Source organism: Eptesicus fuscus, chromosome 6 (assembly GCF_027574615.1).
Source record: "Eptesicus fuscus isolate TK198812 chromosome 6, DD_ASM_mEF_20220401, whole genome shotgun sequence".
Taxonomy (NCBI): Eukaryota; Metazoa; Chordata; class Mammalia; order Chiroptera; family Vespertilionidae; genus Eptesicus; species Eptesicus fuscus.
In genome coordinates, this window is record NC_072478.1 from 100,404,620 (window position 1) to 100,425,331 (window position 20,712).

At 52.9% G+C, this 20,712-nt stretch overlaps 1 protein-coding gene across 6 annotated transcripts in view; it reads left to right on the forward strand.

Annotated features, from left to right (window-relative positions):
- TENM2 (teneurin transmembrane protein 2) overlaps window positions 1-13,777 on the forward strand; it is an 885,668-nt gene extending 871,891 nt beyond the window's left edge. For all 6 annotated transcript variants that reach the window (XM_054718128.1, XM_054718129.1, XM_054718127.1 and 3 more), the window contains 4 exons: window positions 307-603; window positions 2,069-3,683; window positions 10,728-10,858; window positions 12,604-13,777. In XM_054718128.1, coding sequence (XP_054574103.1) covers window positions 307-603; window positions 2,069-3,683; window positions 10,728-10,858; window positions 12,604-13,365 — 2,805 coding nt within the window. In that variant the 3' untranslated portion in view covers window positions 13,366-13,777. The remainder of the gene's footprint in view (window positions 1-306; window positions 604-2,068; window positions 3,684-10,727; window positions 10,859-12,603) is intronic.
- The last annotated feature ends 6,935 nt before the right edge of the window (window positions 13,778-20,712 follow it).

Below are 20,712 nucleotides of genomic sequence, written 5' to 3' on the forward strand. Positions count from 1 at the left end.
CTGGTGGCACCCTTGTAATTGTGCAAGTCACAGCCCACGTGACTGCTCATGGCAGCCGCACCCAGATCAGCCATCACTGACCTTAAGCAGCCCCATGTCTGTATTCCAGTACACCCTACAAATATCACCATTTTCTATGCGTACCGTGACACAAGGGTTTAGAAAGCACTCCTCTAGGTAACTTCAGGGTTGTTTCTTCCTCCGACGCACACTAGGCCCCAGCCGCGCCAGCCACGTCCTCCATAGAAGCCTGAGCTAACGTGCCCAGGTGGTATATTTCAAACCAGGCCCTTTGTGTTTGCCTAGGTCCACGGAAGGAATCTCTTGTCCATCGACTATGACCGGAATATTCGAACGGAAAAGATCTATGATGATCACCGGAAGTTCACCCTGAGGATCATTTACGACCAGGTGGGCCGCCCCTTCCTCTGGCTCCCCAGCAGCGGGTTGGCAGCCGTCAACGTCTCGTACTTCTTCAACGGGCGCTTGGCTGGCCTGCAGCGCGGGGCCATGAGCGAGAGGACAGACATCGACAAGCAAGGCCGGATCGTGTCTCGCATGTTTGCTGACGGGAAAGTGTGGAGCTACTCCTACCTTGACAAGGTGGGTACATGTGCCACTCTGGGCCAGCGGGGCTTTCTCTTGCTCAGGCTGCCCTCTCTTAGCTGACCGAATCCACTTTGCTATAAGCCATCTGAACATCTTTACTTGGATTCCACAAGGGCTCCCCTCCCACTATCCCCCCTCACTGGGAAGGAGGCAATCTGAATGACATGTTATTCATAGCTCAGCACTATACCATTAAAGCAAATTTTTTTAAAAAAGAGAGAGTACCAGATACTCAGGAATGGCAAAATGGATAAACAGTCTGATTTTATTCCAAAAGTCATAATAATAAGTGCTGTTGAAGCTGACAGAATCATCCCATTGGCAACATGGCTAATTATGACTTACAAAGTAGAAATCCTTACTTATAAATTAGAAATGGCTAATCATTACTTATAAATTACTTACAAATTAGAAATGCCTTGCCCGAAACTTAGCCATCAGAGGAAGAGATTGTGCTTAAAACTCAAGCACACAGAGCAACACCCTTCCCCTGGGTCTATTGTTGAACCAGCCAACGGATCCTCTCCACGGATTGATTCCCTGTGTCTAAAAGTGCCAGGTTCAGGTCTCCGTGTCGGTCTGCGGAGGTTGGCCAGGCAATAAAAAGATGTCCCTTCAGGGCACAACTCACGATTTTTGAGGCTGCCCTGGCCATCTCGTCATTAGACAGAAGCTACTGGACGCACCTTGACACAGGTCCATTTCCATTCCTTCCTTCCTCGCCTCCTGATTAGTGATCCCTTGCAGACAGAGCTGTTACCTCCTCTGCAAGAGAGGGGCTGCTGTTCCTTCGGACCCTCCCGAATACTGTTCTCATAATGCCATAAAATACTGGAATGATTGACCAGAGGAGGTAGGAATCTCCCAATGGCCTCAAGTTCAAGGCCATTTTTTTTAACCCAAAGAATCAATGATTCTGAGCTATTTAACCCTTTCAGTAGCTTCTAAATGGAGGCTGTGCTTTCTCTTTAATCACGTGTGACAGAAACATAGTATGTGTGTCACACCTGTCCCCTGCTGCATCAGTGGCAAGTCATTACCAAACAATTTCAGGGTTCCTTGTTATTGAGTCTATAGGCAAACTCAACCAATGCCTCTTAGCTCAGTCCTTCAAGCCCTCCAAGCAACAGCAGCATCACCTGGGAGCTTGTTCCAAAAGCAGATTCTCAGGCCCCATCCCCTCCCGGAACTAATGAATCAGAATCTGCCTTTTAACAAGATCCCTGGGTATTTCACATGCACATTAAGCTTTGAGAAGCACTGCTCCAGACAGCCACCCTGATCCATCAGAGTTGGCATGCCCAATGAAATCCACCTCCTCATAATCTCTGGTCTAAACTTCCCCAATCCCTCGTGCCTTTTGAATGGACTTTTGGGGAAATGGCATCCATTCTGTCAGTGTGAGTGATTGGTCCTAAAAAGCCAACTCATGGGTTTCCTTTCCCTTCCCTTCCTGCAGTCCATGGTCCTCCTGCTTCAGAGTCAGCGTCAGTACATATTTGAGTATGACTCCTCCGACCGTCTCCACGCCGTCACCATGCCCAGCGTCGCCCGGCACAGCATGTCCACGCACACCTCCATTGGCTACATCCGCAACATTTACAACCCGCCTGAAAGCAACGCTTCGGTCATCTTTGACTACAGTGATGATGGCCGAATCCTGAAGACGTCCTTTCTGGGCACCGGGCGCCAGGTATTCTACAAGTATGGGAAACTCTCCAAGTTATCAGAGATTGTCTATGACAGCACCGCTGTCACTTTTGGGTACGACGAGACCACTGGTGTTTTGAAGATGGTCAACCTCCAAAGTGGGGGCTTCTCCTGCACCATCCGGTACCGGAAGATTGGCCCGCTCGTGGACAAGCAGATCTATAGGTTTTCTGAGGAAGGCATGGTCAATGCCAGGTTCGACTACACCTATCATGACAACAGCTTCCGGATTGCAAGCATTAAGCCCGTCATAAGTGAAACTCCCCTTCCTGTGGACCTCTACCGCTATGATGAGATTTCGGGCAAGGTGGAGCACTTTGGCAAGTTTGGAGTTATCTATTATGACATCAACCAAATCATTACCACCGCCGTGATGACCCTCAGCAAACACTTTGACACCCATGGGAGGATCAAGGAAGTTCAGTACGAGATGTTCAGGTCCCTCATGTACTGGATGACGGTGCAATATGACAGCATGGGAAGAGTGATCAAGAGGGAGCTAAAACTGGGGCCCTATGCCAACACCACTAAGTACACCTATGACTATGACGGGGATGGGCAGCTTCAGAGTGTGGCTGTCAATGACCGCCCGACCTGGCGCTACAGCTATGACCTCAACGGGAACCTTCACTTGCTGAACCCGGGCAATAGTGTGCGCCTTATGCCCTTGCGCTATGACCTCCGGGACAGGATAACCAGACTTGGCGATGTGCAGTACAAAATTGACGATGATGGCTATCTGTGCCAGCGAGGGGCTGACATCTTCGAGTACAACTCCAAGGGCCTCCTGACGAGAGCCTACAACAAGGCCAGTGGGTGGAGCGTCCAATACCGCTATGACGGTGTGGGGCGGCGGGCTTCCTACAAGACCAACTTGGGCCACCATCTGCAATATTTCTACTCTGACCTCCACAACCCGACTCGCATCACCCATGTCTACAACCACTCCAATTCAGAGATAACCTCGCTCTACTATGACCTCCAAGGTCACCTCTTTGCCATGGAGAGCAGCAGTGGGGAGGAGTACTACGTTGCCTCAGATAACACAGGGACTCCCCTGGCTGTGTTCAGCATCAACGGTCTCATGATCAAACAGTTGCAATATACAGCCTACGGGGAGATTTATTATGACTCCAACCCCGACTTCCAGATGGTCATTGGCTTCCATGGGGGACTCTACGATCCCCTGACCAAACTGGTCCACTTCACTCAACGTGATTATGATGTGCTGGCTGGACGATGGACCTCTCCAGACTACACCATGTGGAAAAACGTGGGCAAGGAACCAGCCCCCTTTAACCTGTATATGTTCAAGAGCAACAATCCTCTCAGCAATGAGCTGGATTTAAAGAACTACGTGACAGGTGAGGATACCGCTGCCTCAGTTGGGCAGTGGCTCCCTGTGGGGTGGTGGTCCTGGTACACCACTGGGAACTTCAAAAGAAGGTCTTATGTCTTATACTAGGAGAATCTTGAGAACTGTAAACCCTGGGCTATACAGTATCTAGGACAGTCAAGTGACAGCAGTGCAGAGCAGTCCCCAAGTCTGTTTGAAGATGTCCTGACCCTTTGCAAGTCCATTTAGTTGAAATAAGTTTTAGAAGAGCCTTTTTACCCCAACAGAGGAAAACTTCCTTATGAAGAGGGAAAGAAAGGGACTCTAGTGTCAGAACTATCTGGTTCCAATATCATTCTTGGTTTATAAACCAATGGACCATGGGCTACTTGTCCAATCTCTCTGAGCTGTAGTTTCCTCCTCTGTGAAAGGACACTCATAAAACCATCCCAGAGAGTGGCCTTGAAAAGTACATGAACTAATGTAGGTGAAGTCTAGTACCTGGCCCTTAGACAGTGGATTTTCACCAAAGGGCATCTGCTCGTGCTGTTAACATCATCGTTACTAGTGAAGCAATGAGTTAGCCTCAGTATAGAGATGACTAAAACCCAGTTCCCCACCTCACCCCGAGGCTGGCAGGACACACATACAAACAAAGCAAAATTAAGTCTGTGCTACCTTACAGGTACCTGTTATTTATTCAACAAGCATTTCTAGAGTGGCCAGGCTAGTTTCTGGGGGATACAATGGTGAACGAGACAAACACCCTTCTCTCAAAGGTGTGTGTGTGTGTGTGTGTGACTTAAGATTTAAAAATTTTGCTGTACTACAGAAGGGCCCCAAGGGTCAAACTGGGCCTGATGAAGGCGATCTTGGTTGGCAGAAATGGGCTCACGGCCGAAGAACAACTATGAGCAAAAGCCGGAGGGACACAGGAAGCTTTGACAGGGTATGGAGAGAGAGACCAAAGAGGGTGTTCTCCACCTACATGTCCATCCATCCATTCACCCATTCAACAAATATTTTCGTAGCATCTAACATATACTTAGAACCAGAGATGCAGTGGAGAGCAAGTTAAAGTCCCCGTCCTCAAGGAAGTAAGCAAGGAAGTCTGGATGGATGGATGGATGGATGGATGGATGGATGGATGGATGGATGGATGGAGATCCAAAGAGACCAACTTCCAGCAAAGAAGCCAAGGCCATCTCGCCTGTCCATGCATTATAGAGGAACAACATGGGGACCCCAAGTCCAAGGCCCCCAAGTTCCAAGAAGCTTAACAGCTTTTGGCCATGGACCAGAGAGGCATCAAGCCTAAGGGGCCCCAACCTTCCCATGACAAGGAGTCACTTGTCCATCCCCCAGATAGGAAAGGAAGCAGCAGTTACCAGGAGCGCCCTGCGGCTCACTATGTCCCATGCTGCAGAGAGAAATAGTTCGACCTGAACCATCAACGTGTGGCTATGCCATGCCTCATCGACAAGTTCCAGACCCTTTGAAGCCGAGCCGAGTACCCCCCAACAGAAGCAGCGGGTACCTTGTGAGCCCAGAACTAGCCACGCTGGTTCCCTCCCATTCTCCCCGCTGCACCTCGTTGGGAGGGACCCCCCATGCTACTCTGCCAGGCTTCCTCTCTTCCCCGTGGCTTAGCCTGACTTTTGTCCCCCAGTTCACTGCAGTTTCAAATTACAGCACCTCTCAGGAAAACACACACACATATGTATATAGTTTCAGATAATGATAAGTGCGATGAAGAGAAATAAAATAGGTTAAGGGGTTAGAGAGTGATAGGCAGCATCTACCTGGGTGCTCAGAGGCCTTTCTGAAAAGGTGGCGTTGGAGCAGATCTTTATGAAATGGGAGTGAGGGGGCAGCGGGGGGAACAGTGTCCCAGACAGAGGAAACGGTGTGAACGGGGGGCCATAGGAGAAGACTCTCCCACCGCCCAGACTGTGCCTCCCTAGGCCCTGCTGGGCGCTGGGCACCTTAGGGGTGGAGCAGCCAGAGGCACATTTGTAAAAGCCCTCAAAATGAGCTGGCAGATGCCTACAGCTGCCCAGGCAGAGTACACTCAACCTCACTGACCCCCTCAGCCACTTTCATGGTTCTTCTGAAAGGGAAGGGGGGGGGGGGGAAACCTTTTTGCTTTTACTGGCGGCTCAGGGGGCACACGAAGTTCAGAGGTAGAGGGGACAGAAAATAAACTGGAGTGGGGAAGAAAAACCACCAGGAGCAGGTAAGAACTGGCTGGCTCCTTCTCGGCCTGGTTTAGGGGAGGGGGTCGGTTCCTCTCAACACAAAGGATGGACCCCTTCCTTCAACCCAAGGTAGGGGAGAGAGATAAAAAGCAGAAGGCTCTTGCTTTGGCCTCCTGAGTCTCAGGAAAATGGGGGGAGAGCCAGTGTTTTGATGGCATCGACTATGGGAAAGGGGAGAGAGGTGCTGGGTAGGATACAGGTCCGTTGGGAAAACTGGCAGATACCAGATGGTAGCTCTGGGTGTCCTCTGAGTTGGAATCACTGCTGTATTGGGGTGGGGGTCCCCCACTGTTCCTGGGGGCTGAGGTCGGTCCTGGGCTGTGGGCTGCCTGGGTCCAGGGGGCTGCTGCTGTCTTCACTGGAAGGAGGGGCGGCTTCATGGGCGCTGGGCTCAGGCCGGGAGCCGTCCGTGGGCCCTTGGCTGGGCTTGGTCTCGCCATCCTCACCTCGTGGTAGGCTGGCTGCCGGGGCGGAAGGACCTTTCGTATCTGGGCTGGAACCTGGGTGGGGGCACCCACTCATCTCCTAGTTGTTGGTCCCCCTCCAATGGGGCTGTCTCTTTAGGTTCTACCCGTTTGGGGCCCCTGGAGGCTGCCGCTGGGCTGGGGTCCCTGGGCCTCGCACAAAGCCAAGTCCGTAGAGGAAGGTGGCAGAAGCCACCCTCTAGGCCTCCCCCAGGGTCTTCAGCTCGCTTCCCTTCGCTGCCTGTTTCCGCCAGCATGGATGGTGGGGCACCTGTGCAAGGCCGATGGTGAATTGGGGTATCTACGTGGACTGGGGAGGCCTGGGGGGCCAGAGGGGCTGCCCTTCACCGACAACCCCTGGGCCCAGTGAGTGGGCAGTTTCTGCACCTTCTCTCCTTCCAGTCTCTCCAGGGCTGCGCAGAGGCAGGGTTTCTTTAAGGGCTGCCTGGGGAATCGAGGCATCCTCCTGGGTGTCCTTCCTGTTAATGCATCCGGAACCATTCAGACCTGGAACTGTCAGGCAGCACTAGCCTGTCCCTCTGACTCCGGCTGGGGGCTCAGGGGTCCCCCGAGGCTGCCGTTGCCGGGGGGCGAGGGAGGGGAGGAGGGGGCGGGGTCCCAGCCGCGGAGCCCCAGGCAGCTCCGACCTCTCCACCACCTGCTTTCTGTGGCTCCACGGACACTGGTTCCCCCACCGCTATCGCCCCCGAGGCGCGAACTAGGCGAGTCGCCACTGGGGGTCGCTGGGGACACAACTGCCGCCTCTGCCTCACTCATCTGGGGGGTCCAGTACCGGCCTCACCCCGCGAGGGGAGGTCCAATACCGGCCGCTTACCCCGCGAGGCGAGGTCCAGTACCAGCCGTTCATGCCGTGGGGTCCAGTACTGGCCACGGCCCCGGCCCCTCCCCCGCCCGACACACCCGCTCGCGAACCCGCCGCCCACGTGCGCGCTGCGGAGCCTTGCGCCCTGGCAAGGTGGCTCTCCTCATTCCAGTGCTCCAGAGCGACTCAATAAATGGGAATTAAATCAGGTTGAACCAAGTCCAACAAAATTAAACCCAGAAACTATTAGAAAGAGTCTGACATAAAAGGTGGTGGTAGAGAAGCCACGTGGCTTGGGCTGATGTTTCCAGTCCAAGCTGGATAGGGAGCTGGGGAGAGAGAGCAGGGCCAGGCACACGCCCACACCTGCTGCCATTTCCTTCTGATGGCAGCGCCTGGCCTTGCCCATCACTTGCTGTGTAGCTTGAACAAACCTCTTAGCCTTTCTGAGCTTTCGGTTCTTCATCAGCAAAACGGTGATAATAACAGTTCTCACCCATGGGAGGGTGAAAAGCAAATGAATTGTGGCTTGTAAAGCACCTAGCCCAGCACGGAGGCGAATGCCTGGTAGGAATACATGTGCTGTGCACATGCAGCCATGAACTTGGACATGGGGACTTTGTAGATGAAGAGTGGGGACGCCACCTCTGCATCATTTTCTGGGGGGAGGACTCTCCAGCTCCACCCTGAAACAGATCCAAATTCTGCTCTGAGTGGCATGGATTTGGCAAACCTGAAACCCCAACAAATTTTGAGCCAAGTGAACCTCCTAGGTGTCACCCACCATGACTTGCCTTCCCCCCCTCCCGCCCCTGAGTGGGTCTTTGGGGTTACAACCCCAGGCGCATGTGAGCATAAAGTCAGATTCTGTGGGGTTTAATTTCCCTCGGTGAGGAGGAAGGCGCCACCTCCTTCTTCCCTCGCCCTCTCCTCCCATCTATGCTTGACACCAAGCTGCTGTGCTGACAGCAGGTTTTGGAGAGAGAACGCGCTTCCAGATGTGTGGGAGAACCTGAGAAGAGGGAGGGAATGAGCTCGTAGGAGGGGCCACATTGCCAGATTGTTTAGGGAGCCCATCACGTACCAGGGACTTCCCAGGGAGGAGGGGGTTTGTGTGCAGGAGGAGACCAGCAACTCGAATAAACACTTTACAATAGGTTTAGACTCAGAAACCAGGCCATGTTAGAAGGTAAAAAAAAAAAAGGCAGATGACATGAGCAATTATTATTCGTGGGTGTGGCCCTTGAAATTCCTGGTCTCAAAGGCAGGGACCAGGAATCAGCTCCTGAGTGCTGGGGAGGATCCGTACAGGGAACAGACCTCTCTTGCCTTTCTGGGAACTCCCTACACAGCCCACGTCCATGTGAAGGTGTGCAGATGAGGTACTGATCAGCATGGAAACACAGATGGGGACCTTGGTCTCTCTTTATTCTTCCCAATCAGTTGAGGTGAAGCAAGTCTCCCCTGGACACTGGTGTGTATTTGCCACCTCATTAACACTTCTAATCTCCCTTTTTAATGGGGAGAGCCGATCTAAGACTCCCTCAGTAGCTGGCAACAAAATCATGCTCAATTTCATTGCATAGCTTCTGTTTTCTTTGTTTTAATTTAACAGTTATTTTCTGTTTGCATCAAGTGAGTCTGCTTTCCCATTGATGGTGGTGGCAATGTCTCTTTTTAAAAATGGACCGAGTGAAGCCCTGGCCAGTGTGGCTCAGTTGGTTGGGTGTTAACCCATGCATGGAAAGGTTGCCAGTTTGATTCTAGGTTGGTCAGTTTGTGGGCTCCATCCCCGGTAGGGGGTGTGCAGGAGGCAGCCAATCACTGTCTCACTCTCACTTCAATGATTCTCTCTCTCTCTCCTCCCTCCTCTCTCTCTAAAAAATCCATTTTAAAAATAATTTTTAAAACATTTTAAGGGTTTTCTTTAAAAAAAAAAAAATGGACTGGCTTAAGTGAAAAAGAAAAATTTATTTTTCAGAAATCAGGAAGTAAATGCCTGCACAGGTGATGCGTGGATATGGCCAAACAATGGTGCCGAGGCCATTTAAAAATGAATATCCACAGTTGGGAAAGCCAGCCTCTACAGCATCCGGCACAAAACAGCCGCTTTGTCAATATGTGACTGTTGCTGCACTAAAGCCAGGCTTCTCTCTGCTGGATGCTGACACACTTTTTGAAGGCAATCTCGAGCCTGTATTGTTAAATAATTCTCAAATGGGCTAGCGCTAATATGTGCTGTTGCCAAGTCACTCAAGGGGCTAGTCTGTGCCCAAGGCCAACGAATGCATCATGGATCCCAGATTCCCTCCCATTCAAGGGTTCTTACATGCCTGTATGTTTAGTACCAAAGTCAGCATTAACTAGTGACAGTCCCGGGGCAGGAGGCAGGGATAGCTAGTTCCTCTGTCACCCTTACACCAGTCAGGGAAGACTCTGCCACATTTGTTCAGTGTTTACTCATTCATTCATTTCAGGGATACTTACTGAGCACCTATTTTCTTCCAAGCATTGTTGTAGGGCTTGGGGGGACATCAGTGACTAAAATAGATTTGTTTTACTCCCTGCCCTTGTGGAGCTTACATTCTGACAATAGCCAATAGTCATGATACACATCCAAGTGATACAGCATGTTGGAATGTGACTCCTGGGGGAGAAGGGGGTGAGCAGAGTAAGGAGACTTGGGATTGCATTCCATGCACTTGCAGACCCTCCTTTCCATCACGAGCCAGCGCAGGGCAGCACCCCACCCAGATGTCCTGCGCAGTGTTCCTGATCATCACTTACCCATCCAGCTGATCACTGTATCTCTAGCTTCTAAACACACCCACTGGCCTGTATTAGATGTTCCCTTAAATACTCGCCCAGGAGAATGGGAGGATGATGGGTGGAGCAATCCACATGCCAGGCACTGTGATAAGCCCTTTCCATGGATTTTCTCCTTCAGCCCTCACAACAACCCAACGAGATTGGTATAGGGCCGTGGTCAGCAAACTGCGGCTTTTTGGCCCCTTGAGTGTGGCTCTTCCACAAAATACCACGGCCTGGGCGAGTCTATTTTGAAGACGTGGCATTAGAAGAAGTTTAAGTTTAAAAAATTTGGCTCTCAAAAGAAATTTCAATCGTTGTACTGTTGATATTTGGCTCTGTTGACTGAGTTTGCCGACCACTGGTATAGGGGTTTATCCCAAGTTACATCTGAGGAGCCTGAGTGTAGAGAAAGGGCAGGAGCTTATCCAAGGTCACACAGCGAGGGCATTTGAAACTAGATCGACCTCGCTCCATCACTGTTCTTCTAAGTCACCACGTGGGGGTTAACAACTGACCAAGTGTGGGAGGACATCTTCTTCCTCGAACCCATGCAAAGAAGCTCTGGGTCTGAACCAGGGGACCTTCCCAGGCTCCTGCCTCCCTCTCCTGTTGGATTCACACCCACCCATCCATTTTCTTTTGTTCTCTTCCCCAAATCCTCTATTGCCTCCCACCCACGATGATTTCAGAAGTCCCTGTTTTTGTTTCCACCACAGATGTGAAGAGCTGGCTTGTGATGTTTGGATTTCAGCTCAGCAACATAATCCCTGGCTTCCCAAGAGCCAAAATGTATTTCGTGCCTCCTCCCTATGAGCTGTCAGAGAGTCAAGCAAGTGAGAATGGACAGGTAAGCGGGGGTTCCTGCCAAGAACACGAAGGACTGTCACCGTTCCCTTTTGCAAACAGAACTGCATGGGAGCCAAGGGCACGTGGGCAGAGGGGGGACACCGGAGCTGGGTATAAAAGATGCATGAATCGCGGTGACTTCCCAGGAAAGCCAGTGTCGATGCTGTCACCTGGCTGGCGCAGCACGCATTTCTTCAGAACCTCGATTATGACCTTAATTGTGGTATCATGATCTGTTCAGTACATACCCTTGAGTTACTCCTTGATTAACAACAGCACAGAGAAATCTAGCAGCCACCTACCATCTGCACTGCCTGTAATATCATAAACCTTTCGGCTTTTATGGGGCGTCATAAAACGATGCTTTGCCGTTTCTGTCCCATTAAAGCATATTTTTATGCCCCGCATAAAACGTCAGGGTTTTATGGCCCAAACGTACACAGACTGAGTTTTCAGTACAGAATCTGTCCTTGGTTCTCTCGGTGATGACCAAAGGGTGGTCATTTTCCACGTGGGTGCAGCTCCGAGCTCCGCCACAATGGGGTGGGCGGGGTGGGCGGCAGTGTCCGAGAGCCCCCGCCGCAGAACCGGCGCTCGGCACCATCAAGGCCTGAAAGGTCCCAGCTGCTCTGGAGAACTGTCCAGAGACTCCAGACTGTGAAACGAGAGCGACAGGGAGGAGCCGCTGGGTAATTGAGAACAGCCTTCTCTCTGTCCGGCCCCTCAGGGACTACTCAGCAGATGAATAGCCATCATTTCTCTCATTTATCTAAGTGCCATTACCTCCCAAACACTGCCTCTTCCATTATCCCAGCCTGTCCCCCAACCACCAATGGAGACAAGTTGTAATTTGTGAGGGGAGAACGGAAGGCCGAGGCAATAACCGTGATTTCCTCCCTCTGTGGAGCCAGGGCGAAAATCCAAGGCAAATGACTCAGAGCCCGGGGACCATCCCTCTGGCCCAGGAAGCCAGGTGCACCTCAGACATTCATATGCTCACAAACCACCCAGGGAGTCTGGTTAGAACGTGGCTCCTGAGTGAGGTCTGAGATTTCTGTTGTGTGTGTTTTTTCCTACCAGGGCGGGCCCAGAGGTCCCCCTGCTCCCAGCCATACTTTGAGTAGCAAGGTCTTAGCCCAAGGAAGTTCATGACTATCCAGGACATTGGCCTCAAAAAAATCTAAGTCACAGCAGCCGGGTTCCCAGCTGCTCAAACACACACCCCGCCCTTCAGGCCAGGACACTAAGGGACAGTCCAGGCGAGTGGGTAGGCCTGGGCGCGGGTGCCAGCAAGGTGGCAAACCTCCATACCGTCGTTTTAGTTAGGGGCACAGTTCCAGCGGGCAGGCCACACCACCCCAGCCCTGGAACCGCCAGCCTGTCCCAGTCTCAAAAGGTAAGCCTAGCCCGGCCGGTGTGGCTCAGTTGGTTGAGCTTCGTCCCAGGCACCAGGAGGTCACCTGTTTGATTCCCGGTCAGGGCACATGCTCTGGTTGTGGGCTCGATCCCCAATAGGGGGCGTGCAGGAGGCAGCCGAGTGATGTTGATGTCTCTCTCTCTCTCCCTCTCCCTTCCTCTCTCTGAAATCAAGAAAAACATATGTTTTCAGAACAGTCAGGGCATGTCATCCAAGACGCAAGCCTCGGGCTTGCAGGGAGGGCAAGCTTTTCCCTTGCTGACCCTTCTGTAGCCAGCTTCCCAGCCTGTGCCAACGGTCTCAGCTCTCGTGTTTTCTTACGCCCGCAGCTCATCACAGGGGTCCAGCAGACGACGGAGAGGCACAACCAGGCCTTCCTGGCCCTGGAAGGGCAGGTCATTTCTAAGAAGCTGCACGCCAACATCCGCGAGAAAGCCGGCCACTGGTTTGCCACCACCACGCCCATCATCGGCAAAGGCATCATGTTCGCCATCAAAGAAGGGCGGGTGAGCACGGGCGTGTCCAGCATCGCCAGCGAGGACAGCCGCAAGGTGGCGTCCGTGCTGAACAACGCCTACTACCTGGACAAAATGCACTACAGCATCGAGGGCAAGGACACCCACTACTTTGTGAAGATCGGCGCGGCCGACGGCGACCTGGTCACGCTGGGCACCACCATCGGCCGCAAGGTGCTGGAGAGCGGGGTGAACGTGACCGTGTCGCAGCCCACGCTGCTGGTCAACGGCAGGACTCGAAGGTTCACCAACGTCGAGTTCCAGTACAACACGCTGCTGCTCAGCATCCGCTACGGCCTCACCCCCGACACCCTGGACGAAGAGAAGGCCCGCGTGCTGGACCAGGCCCGACAGAGGGCCCTGGGCACCGCCTGGGCCAAGGAGCAGCAGAGGGCCAGGGACGGGCGCGAGGGGAGCCGCCTGTGGACTGAGGGCGAGCGGCAGCAGCTCCTGAGCGCGGGCCGCGTGCAGGGGTACGAGGGCTACTACGTGCTTCCCGTGGAGCAGTACCCAGAGCTCGCAGACTGTAGCAGCAACATCCAGTTCTTAAGACAGAATGAGATGGGAAAGAGGTAACACACTCGCCGGCTGCCATCCCGTGTCTGGATGGCTCGGCGGGAGTAACTGTCCTCTCCTCTCCTAAGGAGATGAAGACCTAACAGGGGCACTGAGGCTGGGCTGCTTTGGGGACCAGTGGCAAGCAGGCTCACATTTTTTGAGTTCCAATGCTGCTGGCCAAGCGAGACGTCCCACCTCCCAAAGCAGACTAAAGCCCGGCTGACAATTCCGAGAGAAAGAAAAAAAAAAAACAACAACAACACACAAAACGAACGAATGAATGAATGAACGAACAAACGAACACACACAATGTTCCAAGTTCCCCTAACATACGACCCACTTGTTCTGGGTCTACGCAGGAAAGAGACGCGAAATGTCCAAAAGGAACAAAAGAGAAAACACACACACACACACACACACACACACACACACACGCACGCAAATAAAACGAAAAGCAAAACAAACACACGACTGAAAAACAAAGAGATGAAGGCGAGCAGGCCTCCTGTGCTATTACCTCACTGACTCGCAGGTGAGCGACGCCGAGACTCCCCTGGGACGGCATCCCCGGACCCAGCCCGACCGGCCGAGGAGACCCACTCAGACTGCCTGATGGACAAACTACTTACCGGCGTTTTTCGTTTCAATACAGGTGCATTTAAAACACGACTTGGGGGCGATTTGTGTGTAGCGACTGGGGAGGGGGGCATACATGTGAAAGAGTGAGCACTGGAAATACTTTTTAAAGAAAAATTAAAATAAAAAATAAAAAACACAAGGGCGGGGGGGGGAGCAGAAAAAGGAGATTCCTTATCCAACGTCAAAGCGAAACAATACCGTTCAGCACTTAACTCTCAGGCCCCGGCACAGCGGGGCCTGAGCCAACCTATGGGAGCGCAGAGTGCACACTTGAATTCAGAACGGCGGCTCTGGTCCCCGCAGATGAATTTCATCCTCTTTTGTCTTTGAAGATTCCATTGTGGACAGTAATCCGCAGTTACAGGGTGTAGTCCGTCTAGATTCCGTAGTTCGTGGGTTATCAGTTGCAGTAGAGGTGTGGCATTGTGACACTCTTTTGCTAACGGGCACCACTTCAGATCACCCTGTACATACCTGAGCCTCGAGGCACAATCACTGTTTCCGATTTAAAATTCTTAGTGTGTTTGTTTGGTCCAGAAACTGAGACAATCACATGACAGTCACCACGAGGAGAGAAAACAAAACAAAACAAAACAAAAATTAAAAAAAAAAAAAAAGAAAACCCATCAAAAAAAAAAAAAACAACAAACAAAAAAGAGTTTTAAAAAAAAAACACAAAAAAATGTCTAATAAGAACTTTGGTACAGGAACTTTTTTGTAATATACATGTATGAATTGTTCATCGAGTTTTTATATTAATTTTAATTTGCTGCTAAGCAAAGACTAGGGACAGGCAAAGATAATTTATGGCAAAGTGTTTAAATGGTTTATACATAAATAAAGTCTCTAAAACTCCTGTGGACACTGGTCTTCTGTGGAAATGCTTTGAGGCCAGGACACGGTGAAAGCCGCTGGATAAAGGGGGATGCGCTGGTATGTTGAAGTTTTGGAGGGGTTTTTGCTGGAGGCATCTCAGTGCCCCCAAACTGCTCTCCATTCTAGACTGGTCTCTCCTTACACCTGCAGCCCCCTCCCTCATGAAACAGGTGGGCAAGAGAGTCTGGGTGGGGCCCACGGGCAGTGAGGACCCCCAGGCCCACCCAGACTAAATGGGTCCCTGCAAGCCCCCTGGGAAGTCAGGGTTCTCCCTGCTAGCTCTGGGAAGTGCCGGCAGGAAATTGACGGCAAACAACTTCACACTTTGGGAGACATGCATGTGTTTGTATGGTTCTGTGTGTGAGTGTGTGTGTATGTCAAACATGTCAAACTTGGGCCCAAGGGCCACATGCCTCATTTATTTGGCCCGTGTTAGCCTTTGAGTTTGACATGCTTGGTGTATGTGTTTGTATTTTCTTCCAGATTAGGTCAATTTACTTCCAAATGTGCACGCTTAGGACAACCCAAGTAAGAAGAGGACTTAGGATTTAGATGAATTTTTGTGCACCAATCCTAGTTAGATTATCATCCATAGCTAATATTTATAGATGCCGAGAACAGTGCTAAGTGCCCTGCACACAGTACTTTCACTTAATCCTCACCTTTTATTCACTCAACATCATCATACTGAGCTGGCCACATGCCAGGTCCTGTGCTCAGTTGTGGGGATAGACGAGGTGAGTAGACATAAACAGGGGTCCTCACCTCGTGCAACTCATGGTCAGGGTTGCAGAGAGACAACAGTCAAACAATGACACTAGGAAGTGAAGAAAATGACAGGGGTGTTTGTGCTGAAAGGGACAGACTGATAGAGCTGTGGATGCACATGATTGGGGATGTGACCTAGACTGGGAATGTCACAGAAGTTGCTGCGGTCTCAAAGTGAAGTAGGAGGTGACCAGGGGAAGAGGAGGACATGTGTTCCAGACCAGGCAGCGGCATATGCAAAGGGCCTGTGGTGAGACCTTCGGCTGGGTGGGAACGCAGAGGAGGTTGACACGGGACAGAAGATACAAAGATTGAAGGCTGCACTTTCTCAAACTAAACACAAGAGGGAGCCATTTTAATTTCACAAACAAGTGCCCTGGTGCAGGGAGGACAGGCAGGGGAGTGACCTGGCCATCTGTGTGAGAGGAAGGAAGAGGCTGCCGGCCACTGACCCCAGGTGAAGGCACTCTGGATGACAGAGGAAGAAATGGCAGTGAACTGAGTGGACAGATTGCAAAGCCTTCACTGCACAGGTGAGGGAACAGGCCAGCCATCCCCTAGCTGGGAAGTGGTGGGATCAGACTCAAAGCAGATTTCAAAACCTCTCCAGGGCAGTACCTCACCCCGAGCCCCTAAATCAGGCGTCCTCACACTACGGCCCGCGGGCCACATGCGGGTGTTTTTGCCGTTTTGGTTTTTTACTTCAAAATAAGATATGTGCAGTGTGCATAGGAATTTGTTCATAGTTTGTTTTTTTTAAACTATAGTCCGGCCCTCCAATGGTCTGAGGGACAGTGAACTGGCCCCCTGCTTAAAAAGTTTGAGGACCCCTGCCCTAAATCATGCTGCCTCCCGGCCATCTCACCAGGCAGGTGGAAGGAAAGGGGGAGAGAGAGGCTTTGCACCAGGTGTGGGCTTATGCGCCCTGTCAGCATCACCAACAGGTCCCGCAAACCGGGGCCTGCACGTGTTCCGGAGACTTCCTCCTCGGAAGCACACGCAAACCCTGTACCCCAAGTGCGGAGGGTTTGGGCCATTATCCTTCAGGGGAAAAACAGGAGGGAGGCAGGAAACAGCTCCTCCGTGTGCTCGGGCCCAGCCGCCTTGTTCAACCCGACGGGCATCAGGACCACGTGGGCGTGAACCCACAGAACAGCCTCCGGATCGAGTCCTGGTTTGGTGGAAGCTACAAGGGGCACTGACCACCATGTCCTGTCTCTCTGGGGTACATGCAACCATGGGGCCCAACAAGGCAGGGAGCTGATCTCAGGCAAGAAGCCAGGGGGCAGCCGGCTGAGCCCCACGTTCAGGCAGGAAGACCCAGAGGGCTGGACACCTAGCGAGGCTGACACAGGATCATGTCACCCGAATTTTACTAGAACCTGAACCCCTCCCCTGTGCCAACACCTCTGAGTGATCTGTGGGTGAGCCCCGGAGGGAATGCCTGGCCACTTCCAGAAGTATTTGCACACTGACAGAATTCCGGAAGGCAGGCGGCACCGGGGACAAGACAGGGTACAGGTGCCCTCGGAAGTCAGCCCGCCTGGGAACAGGCCCTAACGCGACACGCACTGAACAGGGGCACCTGGGGAGGTCCCGGTGTATCCATTAGGCTAAGTAGCAGCAGCCGCTTCGCAAGACAGACCAAACGTACGTTAACAAACAGAAAACTGAACCCTCGCTCATCTGTGGCCCACGGTGGGTCAGCGATGGGACTTGGTGACTGTGCTCAGTCGCCCAAGGTCCCGGGCTCCTCCCATCGGTGGCTCGGCCTTCACCGAGGCCCTCTGGATCTTTGACGTCCTCTCCATCCCGCTGGTGGATGGGAGAAGAGACGCAAGGTCACGTGTGTAACCATTTCTAATGGGCCCCACCTGGAAAAGGTGCACATCCCCCTCCGCGCACACTCCGTAGGGTTGCATGAACCCCACCGCCGCCACGAGAGACTAGAAAATGGAGCCGGACTCTGAGCCCAGGCAGGGGAGGAGACGATGCTGGTGAGGCCAAGCAGTCTGCGCACAACGCAGCATCCGCGAGCCTCAGTTTCCCCCTGGGAGGCCTGATAGACAGGGCTGCTGGGATGATTAAGTGAAACACTGCCTCTATGGTTGACACAGGTAAGTACTCACACATGGTGGGATTTTTTTTATTTTTTTAGTATGAATTAGTGCTCTATTCCTTTTTTGTTTTTGTTTTTCATTGTCTAAAGTTTTACATTTGTCTTTCCCTCCCCCCCACAGCCCCAACCCCCCACCCCCAAAGCTGGGTTTTATTATTATTACACTAGAGGCCCGGTGCACGACAATGGTACACTTGAGGAGGGGGGTTCTCCTCAGCCCTGCCTGCACCTTCTTGCAGTCCGGGACCCCTCAGAGGATGTCTGCTTGCTGGCAGTCAGACATCTCCAAGGGGTCTTTAGCGCTGCAGGGGCGGGGGGGGGGGGGCGGGAGAGGCTCCCACCACCCCCGCTGCACTCGCCAGGCGTGAGCCCGGCTCAGCCAGAAGCCAGGCTCGCTCCTCCTTAGTGCTGCCCTGGGAGCGCACTGACCACCAGGGGGCAGCTCCTGCATTGACCATCTGCCCCCTGGTGGTCAGTGTGCATCATAGCGACCGGTCGTTCTGCCCTTTGGTCGATTTGCATATTAGGGTTTTATTATATGGGATCTTTGCTCCAAGCCCAGATTTTCTAAACATGGAAACTGAGGCATGACCCGTTCATCACGGGGCAGGCATTTTCATCCAGGGTGTGGGGAGGGTGCCACCCCAGACCCCGGCCCAGGGGAGGTGACCAGGCACTCTCAGCCTGACCCTTGCTCATGGCCTCAGGGCTTCTCAGAAGGGTTGACTTTGGAGGGTTGGGTGTCTCAGCACCAAGAAGGCTGAATCTGAGCGGGACACCCGTTGGGGCACAGTCCCCAAGCACAGTGCTGTCCCAGGCACTGTCAGAATCAGGGGATACACAGGTAAGTAAACCATGGTCCAAAAGCGCTCTGTCTAAAGTATGAGACCAGCTCACAAGCCAATCAGTAGGCTAAAAGCTGGCACAGAAGAGATGCCTAGAGATGCTGCGCCCAGAGGAGAGGCCAGAGGTCTCTCCCGAGCACTGCAGCGAGGGGCTCTGGGTGGGAGAACCCCAGGTAGGGGTGGAGAGGGCACCCCGGGAGTGGCAGGAGGGAGACGCGCAGAGCAATGGCTGTGCAAGAGGCCCCTGCTTGCCTATGAGAATCACCTGGGAGCTTCCTATACTCGGCCACGACCCCCAGGTCCCGGGGCAATTCAATCAGAATCTCCACAGGTGTGGTCTGGGCACCGGCGGGCCGGAGACTCCCCAGGTGGCCTGCGTGTGCTGGACTGCGCCCCGCCCCGGAGGCACGTGGCCTGAGACAGGCCCGTCAAAGAGGACGAGGCAGGAATGAAAACCAGGCCCAGACGCTGGACATTCTCCTGCCGGCCACGCGGAACCTAAGGTGGGGTTCTCATAACCGCGGAGAAATCGGACTGGCAAGTCCTTCGATTAGCAAAGTGGAGGGGCAGGGGGGAGGGGGAGGGGAGAAAGCACAGAGCCTGCGAGACAGCCACAGCCCAAGCGCCACAGCCCGGAGGAGGGTGAGAGGACAGAGGGAGAGCTCCTCGCACAGGGCAGGTGTGGGACGTAAGGACGGGCTTCTGTCCCCTCTCAGGGTTGGGGACAGTGTCTATACAGCGTGGAACACCCAGGGCAGGATCTGGGGGGCTCTCTCCAGGGGAAGCCTCCTGGTGCCAAAGTTGCTTCTTCCCCAACGCACCTGGGAGAAAGGAGAGCTCTTGGGAGAGGGTTTAAGAAGTCTAGCTGAGCCCGGCCAGTGTGGCTCTGTGACTGAGCATTGACCTATGAACCAGGAGGACAGGGTTCGATTCCCGGTCAGGTCAGGGCACATGCCTGGATTGCAGGCTCAATCCCCAGTGTGGGGCATACAGGAGGCAGCTGATCAATGATTCTCTCTCATCATTAATGTTCCTCTCTCTCTCCCTTCCTCTCTGAAGTCAATAAAATATATTTTTAAAAAAGAAGTCTGGCTGAGCACTAGCTGGTTTGCTCAGTGGATAGAGTGTCAGCCGGCAGACTGAAGGGTCCCAGGTTCAATTCTGGTCAAGGGCATGTACCTCAGTTGCAAGCTCAATCCCTTACCACGGTCAATCCATGTGACTCTCTCACATTGATGTTTCTCTCGCTCTAGCTCTCCCCCTCCCTTCCACTTTCTCTAAAAATCAATGGAAAAATATCCTCAGGCCCAGCTGGCGTGGCTCAGTGGTCAAGCATCGACCTATGAACAAGGAGGTCACGGTTTGATTCCCAGTCAGGGCACATGCCTGGGTTGCAGGTTCAATCCCCAGTGTGGGGCGTGCAGGAGGCAGCCGATCAATGATTCTCTCTCATCATTGATGTTTCTATCTCTCTCTCTCCCTTCTCCGTTCCTCTCTGGAATCAATAAAAATAATATTTTAAAAAAGAAAAGAAAAATAGCCTCGGGTGAGGATTAACAACAACAACAAAAAGTCTAGCTGAGGCTTACCTTCAGGGGTCCTCTGGGGGGCCTGAGCCAGGACTTTCCAACAAACGGCTGACCTACCGTGCCTACACCCAAGCCCCACTTTCTGTCCTGAGGCTCCTGGGCAGCCCGAACTGGCACTCTGGGTGTGAGGCAGCCCTTGCAAAGCCAGCTCTAGCCGGGGTCTCCTCCCAGAGACTGACTTCCATCTATTCCCAAAGCTCCCCCCTTCCCAAGCCTTGGCGTTCTCTTGGTAAATGGTAAGTTTTCAGTTGGGCCACTAGGTGGCAGCCTTTCCTGTAAAAATCTGGGCGCGGCGGGCAGGTGTAGGGAAGGTGATAGGCAGCTAAATAGGTTGAGAAGCAAGAGTCCACAGAGTCCCCCCCCCCAACCCCAACCCTCCCCCCGTCACCCCTCCCCCAGATGCCTGCCTGGCTGGGACACCTACAGTGGCTCCAGACTTCACCAAATGTCCTCTGGGGAGGGAGGATTCCCTCAGTTGAGAGCCCCTGTTCCTCCCTCGCTTCCCCCGACCCAGACCCCAGCCTTCGGG